The 23,258-nt window shown below is 35.7% G+C and overlaps 1 protein-coding gene across 1 annotated transcript in view; it reads right to left on the minus strand.

The window, feature by feature from the left end:
* LOC113108265 (STE20/SPS1-related proline-alanine-rich protein kinase-like) overlaps positions 1 to 23,258 on the minus strand; it is a 59,094-nt gene that overhangs the window by 12,424 nt on the left and 23,412 nt on the right. Inside the window, exons 12-15 of the mRNA XM_026271194.1 lie at positions 22,016 to 22,045; positions 20,763 to 20,819; positions 19,038 to 19,099; positions 3,966 to 4,018 (exon numbers count right to left, since the gene is read on the minus strand). Coding sequence (XP_026126979.1) covers positions 3,966 to 4,018; positions 19,038 to 19,099; positions 20,763 to 20,819; positions 22,016 to 22,045 — 202 coding nt within the window. The remainder of the gene's footprint in view (positions 1 to 3,965; positions 4,019 to 19,037; positions 19,100 to 20,762; positions 20,820 to 22,015; positions 22,046 to 23,258) is intronic.

The raw sequence follows: 23,258 nt of genomic DNA on the forward strand, positions 1-23,258 counted from the left end.
GCCTTCTGAGCTAGAACTCAATTCAGACATTAAACAAGGAAAATTAGCCTGAATGTAAATGTTTCGTTTTAAATGGAAAATTGAAAACTAAGCTGAGCTTTTAAACTAATGATTTGTCTGTGTAACTGAAAATGGTCAGTCTAACAGACTGCTGTGAATTTAAATCTGAATAAGTACCTTTAACAGTTCTAACACCTTTTGTTCTGTTTTCACACCTCTGAGGGCACTTTTCCTGTATTCGCCATGGCTGAGTCTGCACAAAACAAAGGCAATAGTCATGCATTGAGGCCAACAACAGAAAGACATGGAACAGAACCTCCAAATGTTACCATTGATCAGATGTTGGAGAATCTGAATGCATATCTGGACAAAAGGCTGGGACTGAGGAAGTGCCATGATGACATCTGCCAGAAGTACAGCATCAAGTACTCAGAGAGTGGACTATGGGCTTTGCCGGACATTAAAAGGGCTTATGGAAAGATGCAGCGCTTAAGGACATACACCAACAGAGATGGCTTGTCTGTAATTTTGCTCAAACAAATTCGACAGCATCTACAGAGATGTGAAACTGACAAATTACAACATGAGAAAAAAGCAGAGAAAGCAAAGGTTCGAGCACTGGCTGAACAATTACAGACTGTAAAGAAGGACAAAGAAAGACTGTTACATCAGAATGACAAGTTGTTAACTTTGCTCTCCAAACGACTGGAATCAAAAGCTTCAAGCAGCTCTGATAACAGTGATGCAGATATCAACACACATACTGAAATTACAAAGGACAAACTGAAGGTTAGACTTGCTCCTGTAATTATTAAGAACAGAAGAACTGAAACTGAAAATGAAGAGGAGTATGAGGAAGATGGTGAACGACGAACTCGCACAGTAAAAAAGGTAATAAAGAAATATGTTCCATACAGAACATACCAGCCAGCTACTCCAGAGCAAGTTGACAAATGGTCAAAAGAATTGCCAGATGTGTACAAGCAACCACGGAAAGTATGGCAATTTCTTCAACGCTTGCAGAAAATCTACAATTTACATCCACTGGACAGTGTGATGATTGTTAATGTGAACTTAAGAGACAATGACCAACAACGACTTACAGAAAGTGTTGAAAGAAGGATTGGTGAATCTCAAGAAAACATTGAAGCTGGATGGGAAGCGGTTCAAACCTTCTTATTTGAACTGAAACCTGCAGAGGTTAATTGGGCTAAAATTACCTCTTGTGTGCAGAAGACAGGAGAAAGTGTTGCAGAATTTGAAGAACGCTTCAGACAAACTTGGATGGAACATGCAGGTTTGAACAACAACATTGAAGAACTCTGTGAAGACACTAGCATCCCTTTTAAAACCATATTTGTGAATGGACTGAAACCTGAGGTTTCTAAAACTCTTAAAATCAGGTATGATGACTGGGACAGCACTGGAACAACATTTATGCAGATTGTAGAATGGTCAGCAAAGATTGAAAGAACACAGGAAGTCGATCTCAGAGTTTTACAATCCAAAACCTTGTCATACAACAACAGGACAATGGGATACGAAAAAAGTGAATATCAGAGACACTCAAGAGAGAAAACTCAGGAAAGATTTAGACATTGCAACGAGGAAGGACACTGGATTCGTGATTGTAAGCTGAGTTTGAGACAAAGTGATGACGACCACCTGTTGAAGAGGTTTCAGCAGTTGACAGCCAAACAAAAACAGACTCTGCTAAATGCTGTGGAGCCACAGGGAAACTGAAGAACCTCTCTCTGCAGCACCAGCTAGTGACATCTTATCCAAAAGCTGATGGACTCCATGAAACCTCAACAACTGAAGCCACAGAGGATGTCCTAGTAGACAGTGCTGCTAAACAAGCCGTAAAGGAGAGAGGTAAACATGCAGCGGCATTAAGACAACTTCAGCAAAACTCACAAACTGTTCTACATAGTAAACAGATTCAAATTGAATTGGCCAGGAAACAATCATCATTGTTAATGGAAGATGTAAAAAAACATGATGACAACCGATGCCTTAAGGAAAACCACAAGGAAAATGGACTATGCCCTTTTGAACATGTCACAGGCCGGCCCATGTCCACTGAAAATCTAACATCTGACAGCCTTGTCCAAACTGATGAAAGACTCAGTCTGGCAGTACACAATGCCAAGAATCAAGTTTTGGCACCTCCAAAAGGGAGCCATGGTTTAGTGCCCAACAAATGGGTAAAGATTAAAAAAACTGATGTGTCGCAACAAGAATACAGATGGGAAAGACCAATTGAGGATCTTTTAGTAACTGACACAGCAGTTAAGGCACAGGGAAACAATGAGTGGATTGATGTGAATTTGCCTAGAGATGAGGGATAGATGGCAGTAGTGTTTTTCAGAGTCCAAATATGGTGGGACTAGAGTTTTTAGGCTCTAGCTTGTCGCCTGAGGACGAAGACATGAACATTTCACCACTGATAAACACTGTAGTGTCCTGCCAACATTAAATAGGGACAGTTATATTGGTAATTAGGCATATTTTGTTTAAACTATTTCTTTGGAAAGATTTGTTTCCCTTTTCTCTGGTGTGATTGTAGGTGTCCCAGCGTTTCAGAGGATGAGCAAAGATATCCAACGCTTGGACCAAACTGCACTGGCCACCTATATAAACATGCCTTAACATCCACAGAACACAACAACATTCATCACTTCCACAAGATCGCAACATTAAAATAAAAAAAAAAGAACTTAGGCATTAAAGATAATGCAAACCTCACCATGAACTCTTATTCTGTCATCTTAAGTAAGGGAGCCTGTATGCAGCATTCTGTATTCATGATTACTGAAAAGTATTGCAAGAAGGATCCTGTATACAGCATGTGTACATGACTACTAAAATTATAACTGTTTTGTATGTTCTTTCTATTATGTGTGATCAAAAATGATCAAAGGGGGGATTGAAAGATTATTTGTTTTTAATTAACTTTGGTTGGATGTATTTGGAATCAACTGTAGGCAACTGTACTTCGTTCACAATAGTGTGAAACAACTGGCCCATATAATCAGCCTCTTAGGTCAACATCAAGTCATTGAATGGGCTCTCCATGGGAGAGATCCTTTCAAGTCACCAAAAGGTTACACTATCATTGTCTCTCCATGGGGTGTTATTGTATTGTTTGTAGCACATTTGTTAACAGGTATAAAGGTCTGGTCTCACAGACAGTACCTTGGGTTAAGATTGTATGAAGGATGACATGCTAACATCACTGCTGAAGAACTGCTACACTGCTACCTTCAATAAATTCTTCTCCCCACAAGAACTTTGATCAAGCTTACTTATTTTATGTATTAGAGAAATCTAGTACATTGGCGAGCCACCCAAACTACTGCTCAGCCAGATACAGCAAAATCTAACATTTCTCTATTGCTAATGCTGCCTTCAAGTCACTCTGGAAAGATAATTTGTATGAGAACACCAACACAATGTCATAATTACCAGTAGTAAACTGGATTTTCTTTGAGCTCCAGCTTACCGAGCTGGAGGCGTATCGGCACGGCAGAATTAAACTGGTATTAATCATAGTCAGTTTTCAGCATTTACTTCATGGGAGAGTCTTCTAGGCTTCATCTACTGTGTGTTAAAACCTGGAATAAAGACCTGATCATTGTCTTGATCGAACATACCCTGGAGTTTGATATGATATGTAATATATATATGTATATATACAGTATGATATGTAATATATATATGTATATATACAGTACATAAAGCATGCAAACCTAATGCTCATTTATTATATTTCATTTTGTTGCACTAGCGCAAGAAAGCTTCAAAATTCAGTCAGCAAGTGAAAAAGAAATTGTGCCCATTTTATTCTGACCAAATTCACATTGTGATTATGTTTCCTGGCCTCGTAAGTGTGAATTTCTCCTGAGGATTTGAAGGCAGCATAACGCTACGACTGCGGCTGATGTATGATGAGGTGCACTGACCTTGCCCTGGAGTGAATTCAAACCGTATGTCATTCAACTCCTTCCTTGTGTTCCTGAGGGAAAGATGGAGAGAGGGGGGGGGGGGGGTATATGTGGTGAGAAATGGGTGTCCACCTGTCCGTCTGTCTGTAAGAAAGCCAAGTGAAATCACAGCCCATCTGTGCTGTTTCACTGAGCGTGTTTGGAGAGCCTGAAGTACACACACACACACACACACACACACACACACACACAATACGAGCCTCATCTGAGTCCTGTCCTCTGAGCTCTCCAGATAATCAGTTTGGAAACAAATTTCTCCCAGCCAGTAAGAAAGCAATCAGTGCCAATATCGGTATGTTTTGTAAACCAGCAAGCTTCTTTTTTAATTGCAGAGGTTTGGAGGAGAGATGGTTTTAAACGAGTGTTCAGGTGGGCTTTTAGGAGGAGCACTGTGTTCATATGAGGTGGGTGTAATGAAGGAAGGCTTCAATATACTGTAAGGTGATCTGCGGTTAAATAGCATTTCATATCACCTGTGGATCTCCCATCATCTTTTTTTTTTTTTAGAAACGAATGTGGTCACTGTGTGTATGGACTTGGAATTAAATGAAAAATAATCAATGTAGCATAAAATAAATAAATAGATATTTAAAATGGCATATTTAATTAGTTTTAAAATGTAGTTAAATTAAAAAAAATAATAATAAAATACTTTTACATTTTAAAATATGACATTTAAAACTGCCTATTTTAATCACGTTTCAACATGTAGTTAGCACAATTAAATAAAGACTTCTTAACATTAAAATTGTCTATTTAATGTTGTTATATTAAATACATATTTTTTAATTTTAAAAGAATTTTCCATTTGAAGATTTCTATTAATTTAATTTCATTAAAACAGTCTATTTAATTATTTTTACAATGTAGTTATATACCACACATTAATATGTTTTAAATAAATGAATAAACAAATGAAAAATACATTTAAAAATAAAATAACATTATACAAATTAAAATATATTTAAAACATAAATAAATATTTTTAAACATAAAAATAAAATAACACTTAAAACTCTCTATTTAATTACTGTTTTAAAAGTAGTTAAATAAAAAAAAGTAAATTAAAACTTTTTGTCAAGTGCCACTGAATAGTTTACTCAAAAACACAATTTAAACAGACTTTAACTTAGGACGCAATAATTAGTGTCAAAATGTAAATATATACAAAATATAACCAAAACAATAATACTTGTTTTCACTGACATCATTACTACTAAAGATGTGATGCCAAATGAAAATCTGAAAAACAAAGATTATTTCCCAAAACGGGCTGAGGCTCTTTCTGACAGTGGGGTGTAATGGCCCGATGGTTGCTGTTGTTTTCTGGAGCGAATCTTCATCATCCTCAGGCTCTGGCCTTCTCAGTAAACACACCTGGAGCGACTCTACGCTCTGCTTCTTCTCAACACTGTTTATAATAAAGCGCCCCTGTGTATTTGCTGAGATCTGAGCCAGACCTTCACTTTGTTCTCTCCGACATCAAACAGTCTGTTCTGCTTCAGCAACAAGACCTGACAACCTCATAAAAGTTACATTTGCAGAGGAAAGGCAAAGGACACAAATAATATGCACACATGCATTTAAGCAGGAGAGACGACTGAAGTCACAGGAAGTGCACACAGCTCACAGGAAGTAGGTGTACACTCTGGGAGAAAAGTGTCGTGTCAAGAACATGTCCCGGTCACATTTCATGCATTTTAAAGCTAACTTCAGCACAGTTTTTTGGGGGGTTGTTCTAAAAGTACGGAGCTTCACACTGCCTTCTAAGAAACCTTCATTTGGGATTCACATTCATCCTTCGCAAAGAAGACAATCCTATAATGGACTGTGAAAAATCCACTCACAAAGAAATTAGTGTAGGATTTACTTGGAAGCAATTTTCCCTCAGAAACTGGTCACTAGTAAATTTAACAATAAATAGAATTAAATGGTAAATTCAGTTAAACAATGCTATATATATATATTTTATGAAGTTCAGCACATAAGTTACACTTATAGTGACAGATTTGAATGGTTTGTTCAAATAAATATCTATCTATCATATATATTATATATATTATATATATCGTATGATGTTTATTTAACCATTTATTTATTTTATATAGTATATTATTTATCAAGATATATCCATATTTAATAATAAAAATGTAATAAAAAATATATTAAAAAAATTAATTGTTATTATATTTATTTATTATTATTATTATTAATTCTTTCTTAGTAAAAAATTGTGATTTTAAGATTTGAATCTACAACAAAATTAACAGTGTCAAAAACAACTGTTATTAGCATTGTACATATATAATATTTATCAAACAATGTAACAATTAAACATTTTGACTATTTCTATACTATTAATATTACAGTACTTCTTAATATTTTGTATTAGTTTTATATATATATATTCAGCTTTCAGTTGTGTTCAATTCAGTTTTAATTCTGTTATCCTCATTCTCTGTCATTTTTATTTGTTTCTGTTTAATATTTATTATTATCATATAATATTTTATATATGCAGTACTATATTTTAATTTGTTTCAGCTAGCAATAACAAAACTGCCCTCAATGTCTATAGTGGTTACAACCCAGATATATACATGGACTACACTATGATGTGCTGTGAAAGTGTAAAACTTGCCTTAACCAGTTTGATTCTGATGCTGCGTTTACTGGACACATACAAGCGGTTTGATTTTACAAAAGGTGAAGACTGGACATTGGCGAGCGGTGTGTGTGGGTTCTGCTCCAGAGCTCCAGCTGTGCTATTGAGCCCAGTGGATGTATTTAGCAGATTGACACTTGCATTAGCCTCATTTTCTCTAGTACTAGATTATAACGACAGCAATCATCAGCGGTGTCGCTCTCCACCCCTCCGTCTCTCTCCTGCTCTCAAGGAGGTCACTTAACAGATCGTCAGAGGAATGGGATCTTACTCTCGATGAATATACCAACAGCAAATTTAGGAGGTTTATATATCCAGTCCCACATTATGATGCATGGTGGGTTGTCAATGGCACGGTGGACCTTGAAGACTAAAAAGGATTTTAAAAAGCTAAACCATCATGCTGGCAGTGATAAATCCGTTATGGAGCTAATAAAATGCAGTCTGTAGGGGTGTGAAGTAATCTTGGCGGGGAGATGGGATAAAACCTGATTTTTCCAGTGATTTTAATGCTTTCTCTTTTTTTGTGTATCCTTCTCCTATGCCTTGTTACACTTTTGTCATCTAATTTCAAGACTGATATTATCACATTGATATCACTCTACTGCTTTCTACCCAATACTATAAAAACATAAACAGTATCAGTTTGTGTGTGTGAGTGTATGTGTGTGTGTGTGTGTGTGTGAACATAACACAATCTGTGTGTAATTTAAGGTTCATAAAACATAAATCAAATCAAATCAATATATATATGGTATATGAGGATTAAACATGCACCTGCATTATTATTACAAATTATTTATTGATTTATAAAATTCAATTAAATTAAACAAATTTACAATTTGGAAAGATTAAAATACGGGATTAGTTTCCACTGTTATGCTGATGATACTCAACTATTTATCTAAATATTTTAGGTTGGATATTTTTTAAACACGATATGGATTTTGACATATCCTATATATCGATATATTGTTTATATTAAATTCAGATTCCGCCACTTTGCTTGTTTGTCTTCTCTGTGCTGTGCTCGCCCCCGCTCGCTCGACCCCCACCTCCTTGCTTTTGTCCCCCCTCCCCTCGCGTGTACAGAACTAATCTAAAAAATAAAAAAAGTCTCAAAAAAAAGGACAAATGGCTCCATTATATGGAGATACTTCGTTTTTCAGACGTCGGGCGAACAGCAGGCAGATGTCTACTGTATGGCCCAATGAATTCCACAATGCAGAATTGAGTCATAAAAACGGAATTTACAGTTTAACGCGGAATGGCACGGAATTTGTCAAATTTTGAATTAATTAATCAAAAGTAGGTCATGCACTTACATCAAATCACCATATGGACTAATATCTGCAAATATTAAGCCGTAAAGGTCTATTTAAATATGAATCCTGCGTGTCTGTGTTAACGAATGGCGCAGAAGCGAGTCTTCATTCATTAAACACACGGAAGCGCGCGTGACGCTCGCGGTGATTTCAGCTTCTGTCATCTCACTAAATCAAGACGTAAACACATGAAGAACATCTCCAGAACTGCTCTGAGAGTCACTTCATGAGCATCGGACTGTTTGATTTGAATAAAACTAGCGTCATATATCACATCATCGTATCACATACTGTAACGGTTCGTCAAAATAAAAGTATTTGCCAGAAATCTATTACTATTGTTCAGCAGAATGTACATAGCCCACTACTACTACTGCTATTAAAAAGAAACTAACATCATTTTTAAAGGAATAATCACACAACATTTCTTCCATGTTTTATTTTTAATAGTAAATCCCCTTTATTCACCAAAAAATTAAGTTTGCTTAATTCTAAATAATTAAAAGATAAATTAAATGAATGTTTTATGCCTTCATTTGATAACCAGAAAAATGAATTTCTGAAGGGAAAAAAAACATTTCACATAAGGCTATTGTAAGAATTTGTGTAGAATTTTTAATAACCAATTAAGTTGTTTTTATCCATTTAAATAATTGCACATGCTAAAACACAGAATTAGGTAACAATAAAACATATGGTGAAGAAAAAAATAAAACGTTTCATAGGGCCCTAAACATGTAATATTTGGCATATTTGTTTTTGCAGTAGTTTTTGGGGGGTTATTTTTCCTGTAAAGATATCGAGATAAATATCGTATATCAAGATATAGCAAAATATATCGAGATATATTTTTTGCTCCATATCGCCCAGCCCTATTACCAGGTCAAGAAATTATGATCATATTACCCCAATTTTACAGTCTCTGCACTGGCTATCTATTAAATTATTACACTAATTATCTATTAATTACAGGAATTATGTCTCTATTTGTTTCTCTGTTTTGCCGTGACCAGGATGTCTTTGATTGATTTTTCCATACATTTCTGCCACATGTACAGTCAACACTGATAAGAAACTACTAAATATATTGTAGAAACTTATTTTTTTTTGTAATTAAGTTTAATATAGTATAATATAATTCAGTCATTCTGTAAGGCCTGCAGTTGTTATCCAGGCAATCAATCCCGAGAGAGCTGCGAGGCATGGAAAGCCCTCATACTTGACACTTGTCTCCTGCTGGCTCGAGGTGATACTTTCACCCTGTGGCCAGAGGAAATCAGCCCCCCGCTGCTGTTTTCTCACTTCTCTGCTCATGGGAGCCTCCGGTTCTCATCTAACTGATCTGATATCCCTCATTTCCCTCAGGAGACGTCAGCTCCACAACCACTTGACTGCATAAGGCCTTAACAACCAAACAAACAGGGTGAGCTTCAAGAAAACTATCAAGAACATGCATGGGTTTCATGTCAGCACCAAATTCACTAGGAAAAATAAGGAATTTTATTTGGCTCAAACAAATAAATGGATTTATGATGATACGCATTGTGGCATTATTTCCGTGACAATTAAGCACTGCTTAACACGATTATCATTATCATCACCAGTGCAAAAAAAATAGTATTAAAACATTATAGCATTTTTTTGCCTTTTATTTATGCTTAATTTATTTTATGAAAAAAATTAATTATATATGAATAAACAAATATTATCAAGGGCCCTATTTTAACGATCTGAAACGCAAGTGTCAAAGCGCGAAGCGCAAGTAAGTTTGTGGGCGGGTCTCGGCGCTGTTGCTATTTTCCCGGCGGGATAAATGGCTCTTGCGCCCGGCGCAAATCTAAAATGGGTTGGTCTGAAGTAGCTTCATTATTCATAGGTGTGGTTTGGGCGTAACGTGAAATAAACCAATCAGAGCGTCATCCAACATTCCCTTTAAAAGCAGGTGCGCAAGTTCCATTATGGATTGCTATTATTATGGCGTATTTACCAGGCGCACGCCAGGAGCGGTTCACAGCCGAGAAGACTGATGTTCTTGTAAGAGCAGTGAAAGACAGAGAAGGTGTGTTGTATGGGGATGGGAGAATAATTAGCCTGAATAATTTGTAAGCTAGATTTATGCTTATTTTTTTCACATCTTCGTGGCACACCACAATGATTTCCGTCATCTCATGTGTTAATATTTTTTTAGTGTAACAATTTATGATTTGCAAAAATAACTGTTGCATCTGTGTAGATTACATGAGCAAAGTGTATGCGCGTTGTGCACGCTATACATTATGGTCAAGCATGCGCCCTTAAAATAGCATAATGAACAACGCGCAACGCGCCACTGACTTTAGACTAGGTTTTTTCTGGTCAGTGGCGCAATTGTTTAATGGAACAGCAAAATAGCACCAGGGATTGTTTGCGCCGGAACACGCCTCCTTTTTTGCGCTGAACCGCCCAGGGAGCGCAAGTTCATTCACTAGTTTAGCGACGTGCTTCTGTGGAGGGAAAAGCGCGCTTTGCGAGGGTGCAAAATAGGAATGACACATGCGTCAGTGTACAAAATCAATTGCGCTGGGTGCAAGATAGGGCCCCAAGATTATATGTGTGTTTGTGTGTGTTACAAAAAGTTACAATAAAAATAGCTTGGTAATAATCCAGTCAAACTCTTTATATCTAATGCATTATAAAATTAGTTATCTCAAGAGTAATTGTAACCTCAGCTATAGTAAATCATAATACTTATCTTTTCATTGTTACTTACTGTATTTAGAAAATATGAGGCATTAAAACATGCCACAGAACTAACTTTGGACAAGGAAAACTAACAAGGAATCTGAAAAAAAAGTATAATGCATTTTATCTTTGGTTACAGTTATTTATGAGAATATGAAATGCATTAAAATATACATTATAAATCTTTTTACAATGCATAATACGTAAAGGCTTCTGGCAATGTACATATTCTCCACAATAATCATCATCAATGCAAAACACAAAACAAAATAACAAAAACTACTTTAAGTACCTAACAGCATGTTTTGCATTTTACTTACAGTTATTTAAATTGTATTTTAAAAAAATATTTACAAAAAAAAAATGGTGTAATTGTCATGAAAATAATAATATAATGTATTTTATAGATGTAACAATAATGTAAAATATCTTGGTAACACTTCACTAAGCCTTCATATATAATGTATAAAAAGGATAATGTACATGAAAGTATTTTTAACACATTGATCTGCATTGTTACAGATTTAGCAAGTATTACTAAAACAGGATTATTAACCAATTTCAGTTGCCAATGCATTTTAACTTTGGTTACAGTTATTTATGAAAAGACAAAATGCATTAAAATTGTACATTTATGAATCTCTTTATAATGCATTATACATAAAGGATTCATGATGTATAATGTGTGCTGTCTTAAATGTGCCAAAATTAAAATTTTCTTAATGCAAAACATAACACTTATTTATTGGTTTGAAGTGTTGTCAAGAGATTCAACAAAACAAAATAACCAACCAGCAGTCAGCCATGATTAACCTATTACATAAGTGTGACTGTCTGATGATTGTGAAATCAGCGTGATGAAGTGAGTAATATTCGCCTGGACATGACTCAAGTCTTGTGAGTGCACAACATCTGAAAAATTATAATTCAAAAACATTCTTAATTTTTCATTTGAAAAACTTTTAATGAGGAAAAAATACTGAGTGCACCTCAGTTAAGAACAATTAGTTTAACTTAAGAACCATTTACGTTTTTTCCCCTCTGTGCACTTTATTTTCCTCTAAAGAGCTGCTAACTAATGAGAGTAGGACTTTAATTGAGGGAGGTAATTTAATTCGAAGTCCTTCTCTAATGAGGTTTCACTCTGTTCAGTTCTGTCTGGTCTGAAAAATGAGATAGTAGCCTCACAAATCAAAAGGTTTCAAGCTGAGTTTGCTAAAGATGACCCTAAATTACAAAGACAGATCACTTTAAAACAGACACGGAAAAACAGAGTGTGCAATATGCAAATTATAGCAGACTGTAAAACTTTTCCTGATAAATTCTGCATAAAGTGTGCTTTGGATCAAAACTGATGTCTCCCAATCTCTACAGCATCAATCTGCATTTTTGATTCCTGTACTTTTTAAGTGATTAGACTCATAATTTTGACCCACCAGATTAAATTTAAAAAATCCTATAGACTTCTTAACATTTATGTACAGTAACATAAATTAAATACTTAAATACTCTTGGAATGTATATGTAACTGCTTATAGGACAATTTCTGTGTCACGAAATTAAAATTCAATATTAATGACTGTTTTCATACAGGTTTCCTGAACACCTTTCACTAGCTAGGACCATGCCACAAACAAGCTATGAAACTGTTAACTGGACAGAGAGTTGGGGATGAGTAGAAAGAGGACGAAGGGAACGAGGGAATGGGATGATGGTCAGGTTGAACAAGGCATAGCATATATTTAGGTCATCCGGTGCCACAAGGATACGCTGTTCCTACGTGTATTTAGCTTTGATTTGAAATAAAACAGTGCCTCCTTGTGGTGCGGAGTACACAAGAGCATACGCAGCATACGGTGAAATGGAGTGACACAGAGGAGACTGTTGACAAAGGAATTATTGAACAAAGTCGTTATTTTAGTTTTCTTTGCTTACAAAAAGTGTTCCCGTCGCTTCATATAACCCAGATTGCACGTCTGATGGCAGATGGACTATTCTGATGACGACTTTTCATACCTTTTCTGGACCTTGACACTGTTATTTACTTGGCAGTCAATGGGACAGTCTCAAACCTCCACGTTTTCTTCCAAAATATCTTAAATTGTGTTCCGAAGACGAACAGAGATTTTAAGGGTTTGGGGGTAAGTGATTAATGACAAAATTTTCATTTTAGGGTTGGAGTATCCCTTTATCTATATCATATGACACAAATACAGTATAAGGCGAAACTCATACAGGGCATTTAAGAGAATTTTAGGGGCATACAACGGCATTCTATAGGCTACATCACACAGTGAGTTGTTTATCACCATTCAAAAGTATTACATTATTTTAACACATTATTTGTTTCCAATTCCATATTAGTTTAATTAAAATGTTAAATTGATATTATTCTAATATATACAGATGCTATATGCTATGTACAATGAAGCCCTGATGCGAGTGCAGGACCAGACTGCCTGTCAGAAAAACACTGTTTAACCCACTGAATTCACAACTGTGAAACACAGCTAAATGTAATTCACTCTCCATAAAGAGGCCTGAGCACCGAGCATCAAATCGAACGCAGCCTCCCGCTTCTGGAGCTTCTTTACCCACTAGTGACGCGTAAAGAGCTTTGAGTAAGACTCCTGCGAAGTCGCAAGGCAGGGACAAATCCGTATCATATTCCGGCACAAAGGCTGTCAGAGATGATCGGTCAAACGCCTCATTGTTGGGTAATGGGGCTGACAGGACTGAGCTGAAACCATTGAGCGTGATCTGAGCCAGAGCGACATTAGAAATGCCTTCACAGCCAGCAGGTCGGATAACAACACCACTAGTTGATTAAATGTGTGTGAAGACTACACATATGAGGTTCAGCGTTCCTCTGGTGCCATTATCTCAGATCCACTACAGCCTTCAAAGAGCGAGTCTATCACTCACAATTATTCTAACTAGAGAATAAAACCAAAACGCGTCCACTCGGAGGAAGTGGACATTAGCTGCAATAAAGAAGAAGAAAGAATGCTTGCAGAAAAATAGATAAGAGAAATCGATATACAGTACATGTTGTGGATGATACTAAAATAAACATTAAAAAGAAATGTAATCATCTTTCTACACCATCGGAAAAATGAAGTACTGACTGCTTACAAATCTGCATTTGAGTTTGTTTAAAAGCACAAAATGGCCATCTTAGCAGACACTTTTTATGTAAATGATTACAGTTTTTCTCAGTCGCTTTGGTGCATTTGTCAAATCAGAAATGAAATTCTCAAAACTACTTGTACAACCTCAACATCATCTAGTCACTTGTGCACATCATAAAACCAGTTTCTCATTCTTTTGAACAAGCTGCGATTGCGATTTTGTACATTCATGCAATTGATTACGCACATTTATCTGCGGTTTCCTACATTATCAGTTACTAATGTTGCTCAAAATGTATTGAGAACGTAGATGATAAACCAAGGATAAACCATTTCTCTGAAACAGCTCAAAGGTTCATCTCATGGATCTTCAGTTGGAAAGCATAAAATGTATAGACAGAGGACAACACAAGAGTTACAAATTCTGACATTGGACTTATTTAATTTATTTTCATCTTTGTGCCCATACATATTTTCCCTTTTCTATATCACAATGACATTGTAAAGGTTTTTTGTAATTTTTTTTTTTTTTTTTTTTGGTCATACCACTAGTAAAAGTATAACTTGGAATTCTATCCAGTCTCTTTCATTCAATATCCCACATACAGTAATGTGTACTCTTGTAATGGATATATGGCATGCATAAGCATATGGCATACTGTTTAATACAGTAACTGTCATCCAGACTGTGCACTGCTATATCGACAAATTGACTAAGCATTTTGACTATCTTGTTTGTGTATAATTACACAAGGACTTTTCATTCTGATGGCACTGATATGTTTATCGACAGAAATACTTGCTTTTGATAGATGAACTAAAGATTTTGAGTAAGTTACAGGCTTTTGCAGGTAATCCATCATGTGGTGCTGTTTGTACGAATTGTTTTGAGAAATGCACTTACTTTTTTTGCAAATATTAAGGATGAATCGAGAAATGCACCAAAGCAACCGAGAAAAACTGTAAATACAGTACATGCTTTTCAAATGCTGCATCTTAGCATCAGACCCTACAGTGTAGATGGATGGATGGATGGATGGATGGATAGATAGATAGATTGATGCAGTATCCAGTTTTTTTCTTTTCTTTTCCCAACATCAAGATGCTCAGGATTGTTAAATCCAGTCTTGTGTTCTCTCAGATTAAAACTAAGAGTCTGGCCTGAGAGTCAAGCAGCAGGAACAGAGAGTAATGCTGGACTTTAGCATTCATTTACATGTCAAGGTTAGAATAATTACACCTCCCTTGAGCTCTCGCTCCACTTGGCCTGTTTCTAGAAAGAAAGGGTTTTGTGCACTGGATAGGGGGTCTAGGGAACATATGGAAGTGTGAGTGTGTGTGTGTTTTGTGCTCTATAATGAAGTGCTGGGTGCTGTTATCACATCATCCCAGACCCTATTACACACACGGGAGCGAGAACAGCTTCTGTGCTGAGAAACTTTCTCAGACAAACTCTACCGCATTATCTCAAAGGAGAATGGGCAAGAAAAAGAGTCTTTGGGGCTAGTTTATATCAATAATATATGTGCATGATTGCAAAAGCAAATCAGAAACACAATATTGTCCATTCTAATCTCTCTTTTAAAAGGTGTGCTTCTATAATAAAGCAAAAAGCCATGAGAGGCCGTTCACTGCAGTTTACCAAGGTAAAAAAAAAATGCAATTGTCTTAAAGGGACAGTTCACACAAAAAATTAAATTGTGTGATCATTTATGCACCCTCTTGTCATTTTCAGCATCATTACTCCAGTCATGTCACATGTCCTTCAGAAATCATTCTAACATGCTGATTTGCTGCTCAGGAAACATTTCTTATTATTATCAATGTTGATAACTTTTGTGGAAACAGTGACAAATTATTGTTCGGGTCCTTTGATGAATTATTATTATTTTTTTTTTTTTAAAAGAACATCACTTATTAAAGTCTTTTCTGTCCTTTTTGATCAGTTTAAAGTATTAAAAAAGTAGAAACAAAACTTTTGTATGTAAACAAGTACATTATTTTAAACATATATCAAACATATGCAATCTATATTTCAGATCATTATTAAAATGTAAAAAAAAAAAACATTTAAACATTTAGAATTGATTTCATAAATGAAATGAATGCAGATCTGTTTAATGTTAACAAGCAACAGAGCAACGTAAATACAGAATGTGCATCACAGGTGAAAGAAACTCATCCAATCAGGATTTAGAGAACGAACAATGTGGGATTTTTAATAAGTATTTGCTTGCACAGCTTTCATCTTTCTCACTGGCGTTTACTCATATGACACTGAAGAGAAATGAAGAGGATCTAAATTCAGAGCAATATCTAGAAATCCATGCTCTCTCTGGAGAATTCCTCCCTCGCTCTCGCCCTTCTCTCCAAGTCACTCCACACATCACTTATTATCTTATCAAACACAGACATTTTTCTGTCTGTCAGCTGAATCCCAATAAACCCCAGATTTATAGACTCGTGCCTCTGTATACCTCATGATGAGATCCCGACATTTCACACTGTGTTTCAATTTGAAAGAAAATCGAAATATCAGGAAAACAACGTAGTAACTTTCCTTGCTAAACAAGCCACCACTGTGATGCCAGCCAGTAATCCAGCACTTTCATATTTTACCATAAAGGAATCGTTCACCCAACGGTCAAAATTAGCTGGAAATGTACTCATCCTCAGGCCATACAAGATGTACATTAGATGAGTTTGTCTAATCATCGCAACAGATTTGGAGAAATGTACATCACATCACTTCTTCACCAATGGATGCTCTGCAGTGAATGGGTGCCGTCAGAATGAGAGATAAAAACGTCATTATAATCCACAAGTAATCCACAGCACTCCTGTCAATTTATAAATGTCTTGGAAGAGAAAAGCTGCATGTTTATAAGAAACAAATCCATCAAGGCATTTTAACATTTAGCCGTCTGCAACATAAAGCCATGCTTTATCTGCACATTTTTCTCTCCTGATTCAGACAAGATGAATTTTTTTTTTTTAATCATGAAAGCAATATTACAGTATAGATCGAGAAATAGCATTATAGCCAGAAGTCACTGTTTAAAGTAAAAAAAGTGGTAGCTTTTCATTTCACAAGATATTGACTGATGGACTGGAGTGGTGTGGATGATGTTTTTATCAGCAGTTTGGACTCGTTCTGACGGCACCCATTCACTGCAGAGGATCCACTGGTGCGCAAATGATGTAATGATAAATTTACACAAATCTGATGAAGAAATAAACTCATCCATATATTGGTTGGCCTCAGGATGATTGAATTTCTTTCCATTTATTTATTCATTTATTTTAGTTTTGGGTGAACTATTCCTTTATTCTGCTGATTTAGACAATATCACGTGCAAACATTTCCAGTGCACTGAATCTGTAGATTAAGTCAAGCGTTATTCAGGTCCAACCTTTTCACACAGCCAAACAAAGACCCAACCGAAATCCATTTCATAATGGAGCCAATTATTCAGATCATCCTGGGTCAATCTCAGTTTCGGACAGGTTCATAAGAGAATGTTTGCATACGGCTTTACCGGCGCGTTCATTGATTCACTTGCATGTATTTACATCAAGAACTATTTGCAGAGTTAATTAAAGCCTTTCGTCTCTGTTCTCCTGCATCTCTCTCTCTGTGATGAGGGTTAGATGTCCGTTTTTGGCACAGAATCAAAGTTGACTAGAAGTTTCAATGCAGAAATTTCACACACTTCTCTGTCATTCCAAACTGAGGCTGTTGAGGATAATTGGTTGAAAGACAAAGATTTCAATGCAGTGATTAGTTGTGAACATGCCGGTGAACCGTACAACCTGTAGACCTTTCTCCTGTGCTGATTCTGTGCGAAAAACCTGAGTATTGCTAGATTTAAAAGGGAAATGTGATGAACAGAGTACTGCACTCTCACTGGTAACTAAAAGCATAATTAAGACAGCAGCTAAATATTTAGCCCTTTATGGAAGAAAAGTTATGTTGCTACTTTGGTTTACTGCTACTGTACAAACTGTATATTCTATCTTCACCAACCCTTCCCCTAACCCTAACCCTCACAGGAAACTTTGTGCATTTTTACTTTCTCAGAAAAACTCATTCTGTATGATTTATAAGCATTTTGAAAAATGGGGACATGGGTTACGTCCTCATAAGTCACCCTCTCCTTGTAATACCTGTGTCATACCCATGTCATTATACAGAGTTGTGTCCTGATATGTCACAAAAACAAGAACACACACACACACACACACACTCATTTTATAAACTCAATTTATAAAAATGACCCCGCTGACCCCGCATACCATGTGTCATTTCCTGGATGATCCACGACTGTTGTAATCTTTTATGATAGTTTTTCACGAGTCCCTTGTTTGTCCTGTACAGTTCAGCTGAAAAATCCTCCAGCTCCTGCACAGTCTTTGGTTTTCCAGCATCTTCTGCATATTTGAACCCTTTCCAACACAATTTTGAAATCCATCTTTTAACACTGAGGACAATTGAGGGACATAACTATTACAACAAGTGAAAATGTACTGATGCTCAAGAAGGCCACACTAATTAATACATTTGCCATTAAAGTAACACCAAAAACTGCTTCAAATGAACTATGAAAATGAGAATAATCTTATACAAGCTGCAATCCATGTCTTCTTAGTTAAAAAGAACGAAGACTACCTCGTGTTTTTTTAGATTGGCTTCTGTGCAATCAACAACTGAAGAATGAACTCAAGTCCTTGCTTATGTTTTTATGTTTAATCAATAAACTGCTTCACAATGCAAGTTGGCTGAAGTTTCTATTTTCTGCCAATCTTAAATGAGACACCACGACTGGTTTTGTCAAGCACTCGCTTCAACTCTTCTGGCCTTAGACGTGATCTGAGAACAGATTGAGGTCTGTCTTTTGCATGGGCTCAAATGAAAATTCAGGCAGGAGAATGCAAACAGGAGGTCAGGGTTAAAGGACCTCTTCCCACGCTAACCCAGGGCGAATGAGAAAATGCATTAACATGATGTACTTCAACATGAGGCAAGAGACAGAGTGAAAGAGATTGTTTAAAAAGAGACACACTCTTCTTCCAGCACCACACACACACACACACCTGGCCACTTTATACAGACGACATGCCGCTCTTTCCAGATGAAAGTAGCACAAAAAGGGATGAAACAGAAATAAACTGCAATGAGGATGCTCACCTTAACCTCAGGACCATGTTCACCGCTCCCTGAGCGCTCGAGGGTTTCTCCAACGATTTAACCTGAACACAAACACACAACATGATGGTTAGTTGCTTGCTTTTGCAGAAGTGTTCTTGATGTTGAGGTTAAAAGATCGTTACACAGCACGCGCCGCTGCTTACGGTCTTGAGGAAATCAGGGTTTTACTGGAGATAAATATATTATAACTGAACCAAGGCAGAGAAATACTGAAGCTAACGGTGTCAAAGTCTAATTAGCATATAAGTACATAAACACACATTTAACACACAATATTGGTACTATACCATATGTTATTAGTCAAAATCACCAATCTTTTCATTTATTTTAATTTGATAATGGATATCTATATTGGCCAGTATTGGATACTGGATTTTGCATGCCTTTATTTTTAAATTTAGATTACCTTTGAAGCCATTTAATGCTCACTAAACATCAGTGTTGTTTTATCCAATATAAAACTAAAAATAAATAAATAAAGTGTTCCATTAATTGAAATAAAAGGGAAAAAAAACGTACAACTTAAAAACCCAAATACTCTGGCAGTTAACTGATATTTAAGATAAGTAAAAAAAAAAAAAAAAAAACTAAAATAAAAAAAAAATTAAGATATTAGATTAAATTTAATGGAGAAATAAAATGATGCATAATAGAGCACAATAGTATATATATTTATAAAAATAATAAAAAAGTCAAAATCCCACAACAAAATTACTAAACATTAAACTAAAATAAAAACACTTATATATATTATTAAATACAATGCTAAAAGCAATAGTTAAAGAAGAAAAAAAACATCTTAAGCAAATCTTAAAATGAATATGCATTTTTCATACAGTATATTATAATGTCATGATGCAAACATGTACTTAAAAATATTGTTAGATTTTTTTCATTCACTATTGCAAAATAGTATTTAAATTTAAATTTTAACATTTTAATATTAGCCATGTTTTAATTATTAACCATAACAAAAGTTTATTATTGGTGCATGTTTTGATTTTAATAAACTAATCTATTTATTTGATGTTATTTTATTATTATCAATATTATTGATGCTTAAATTCTGATGTTAATCAAAATTTTTGCCCATTTGATCAACATTTTTAAACAATGCATCAGGGTTATATCAATAACTAAAATTAAACTAGAACTTAAAAGTTGAAGAACTGGAAAAACGAACTGCTAATAAATAAACACTAAAACTGAACTAAAATAAATTAAACCTAAACAGTAATGTAAAAAAAAAAAAAAAAAAAAAAAAATTGAAAACTTTAGAAATTCCTAGAATTTAAACTAAAATCAAAACGAAAAATTAAAAATAAAACCCGATTTAAAATATTTACAAAATATATAATAGTATAGCAATGCTCTGATATAGTACTGCCTTCTTCACAAAGGATAAATGCAACTGAAAGTAGCTGCAGTCTTTGTGTCTGAGACGCAGCTCTGGTGTATTAAAATGTTCACTACGCAGGTGGCTCTCTAGGTTTCGGACCAGAGACTCTTTTCCAGAAGCTGCAGCAGGCATCCACTCTCACTCTTTATTTGAAATATATAAGTTGAATCGGCTCCCTCAAGGCCAGTCGGCCCCCAGGATCCTGTCCAGACCGCCCAGAGACCAGCCGCCTCACAGCACAGAGCATCAGTGCCACCGAATCAAGACAAATCACAGCAACACTGTCAGCGCCGGCCGGGCCTCACCTGGGGATGCTGAATGGACAGGTCCTCTAGCGGGAGACTGTTAGCGTTCACTTCACCCTGCAGAGGAAAAATGGAGTGCTTAAGAGCAAAGGAAGGCACAGAAAGACATCTCTCCACCCCTCACTGTTTCTTTTCATTCCCTTCAAGGACGCTCCTTCAGCGGCTGGGGAAATGGGTTTTCTACAAGCTCAAAGGCTGAGCTAAAAGTCATGGCGTTTGGTAATCCAAAGGGAGAAAATATGCTATGTGCACACAGACAGTAGGAAATAAGATCTGTGTTTGTCCTGCTTAATTGCTATTTGTCCAATACGGTCGAATAGGCCACACTTGTTAATTATTTAATACGCAGTTTATTAGGCAAACAGAGCAATCCCTCGATACTCTCAATTAAATGATCAAACGATACTGCAGTCGTTAATTAAATCTATTCACAGCCGAACACAGTCAGTCAAGCCCCCTGTGTCTCAGATCATATTTACAGCATTTACAGTTTACTAGGATTTCAAGCCGGAGCGCACATCCAAAGACAACATGAAATAGGAATTATGAATAGAAATTTATTTACGTAATATCGCATACACCTCTGCTTTTTCGAAAGATTTTCAATGTTTTGGAGAGAAGTCTCATCGAGGCTGCATTAATTTGATCGAAAATATAGTAAAAAAAAGCGTAATATTGTGAAAGAACAGTATTCTTTTGAAACAGAAATGTTTTGTAGTATCACAAATGCCTTTAAAGGGGGTCATATAATTGTCTTTGGAGTGTAACAAGCTCTCGGTGCATAAAGAAGATCGGTAAAGTTGTAAAGACTAAAGACTCAAATCCAAAGAGATATTCTTTATCAAAGTTAAGACTCGTCCATGCCCTCCTAAAACGGCTCATGTCAGGGAGATGCTGTGTGTTTCATTCTTCTAATACAAATAATAGTGTAAATTATATATCAGAAAGATTTTTATAAGGGCTGCAACCACTAAAACCATAACTAAATATGTATTTGTCTCCCGGTCAACATTAAGCAGCCCAAAAAGTAAGTTGTTTCAGAAACAGTGCAAGTTTGGATGAAAGACAAGCATTACTGTACTTGCAGTGATGAATCATTCACATTAAACTGGTAATGTGCATTATGTAAAGTAAAGAGGGTCAGTTTTGATTTCATGTTGACACACTCAAAGCAGCGATGCATGACCCCACACAGCTAATAAAAAAAAAACACACAGTTCTGAAAGGTAAAAGAGAGAATGACTGTAACTTACATGCTGATTTTCGTCTTTGACCCTGCGTGACTGCAAAAGCAATAAAGAGACCGGATTCAATTATGTTCTGGCTCTCACACAAAGTACGACAGACAGATGTAGCTATTTGTGTGGGTGTGCAATCAGCACTTGCTCATTTGCATTCCATAATAAACAATAAACAAAAGAACAACGTCTCCAGCTTCATTAGCAGACGCTGATTTGGGGACGCTTCGCTTCGGGGGCTCTGATTGTTCCTTCCTGTCGGAGACGTTTAAGCTTTATATATTCCACATTTCTGAGAGAAAAAGACCCCTCGGCTTTGATCAAATGGTGTGCGTCACCTGTGTGGTACAGGCAGAGTGTTTATGATAAAATATTAAGAGAGCTCGAGGTGTGCTGCTCAGCTTTACATCAGAGAAGGTGCAGTCGTTCAGATCTCACATGTGGGTTAAATGCAGAAACATACCGAAGGCATTCTTTACACAGCAAGGTCCAAAAGTCTGAGACCACTAGTGAAAATGTGGACATTGTGCAGTTTTTCAACTGAATGCATTACATCTTCTGAAAACAAATATATATATTGCTTCCGAAGGTGTAGAACATCATGTTAATTATATCTAAATATTTTTGAAAAATATTTATACATATATTGTTTTAGAAATAAACATGAATCAGTTTAATTTCAGTCTGTTCTTCACACAAATATATTGTATGACTTCAGAAGGTGTGGAATATACAGTTACTAATAAATAACAATTTATAATTAAACATGTAATGCATATTATACATATATGTGACCCTGGATCACAAGACCAGTCATAAAGGTAAATTTCTTGAAATTGAGACTTATACATCATCTGAAAGCTGAATAAATAAGCTTTCCACTGATGTATGGTTTATTAGGATCAGACAATATTTGGACTACGTTTTGAAAATCTGGAATCTGAAGTAACAAAAAAATATAAATACTGAGAAAATTTGCATTTAAAATTATCCGAATGAATTCTTAGCAATGCATATTACTAGATCTAATATATTTCCGGTAGGGAATTTACAAAATATCCTGTTGGAACATGATCTTTACTTAATATCCTAATGATTTTTCGCATAAAAAAAAAAAAATCGATAATTTTCACCCACACAGTGATTTTTCCTTTTGATTGCTACAAATATACCCCAGCGACTTAAGACTGCTTTTGTGCTCCAGGGTCACACATTTATAAATAAACCATTTTTGAAGGAACTATCTCTTTAAGAATGA

Source organism: Carassius auratus, chromosome 9 (genome assembly GCF_003368295.1).
Source record: "Carassius auratus strain Wakin chromosome 9, ASM336829v1, whole genome shotgun sequence".
NCBI classification, from domain to species: Eukaryota; Metazoa; Chordata; class Actinopteri; order Cypriniformes; family Cyprinidae; genus Carassius; species Carassius auratus.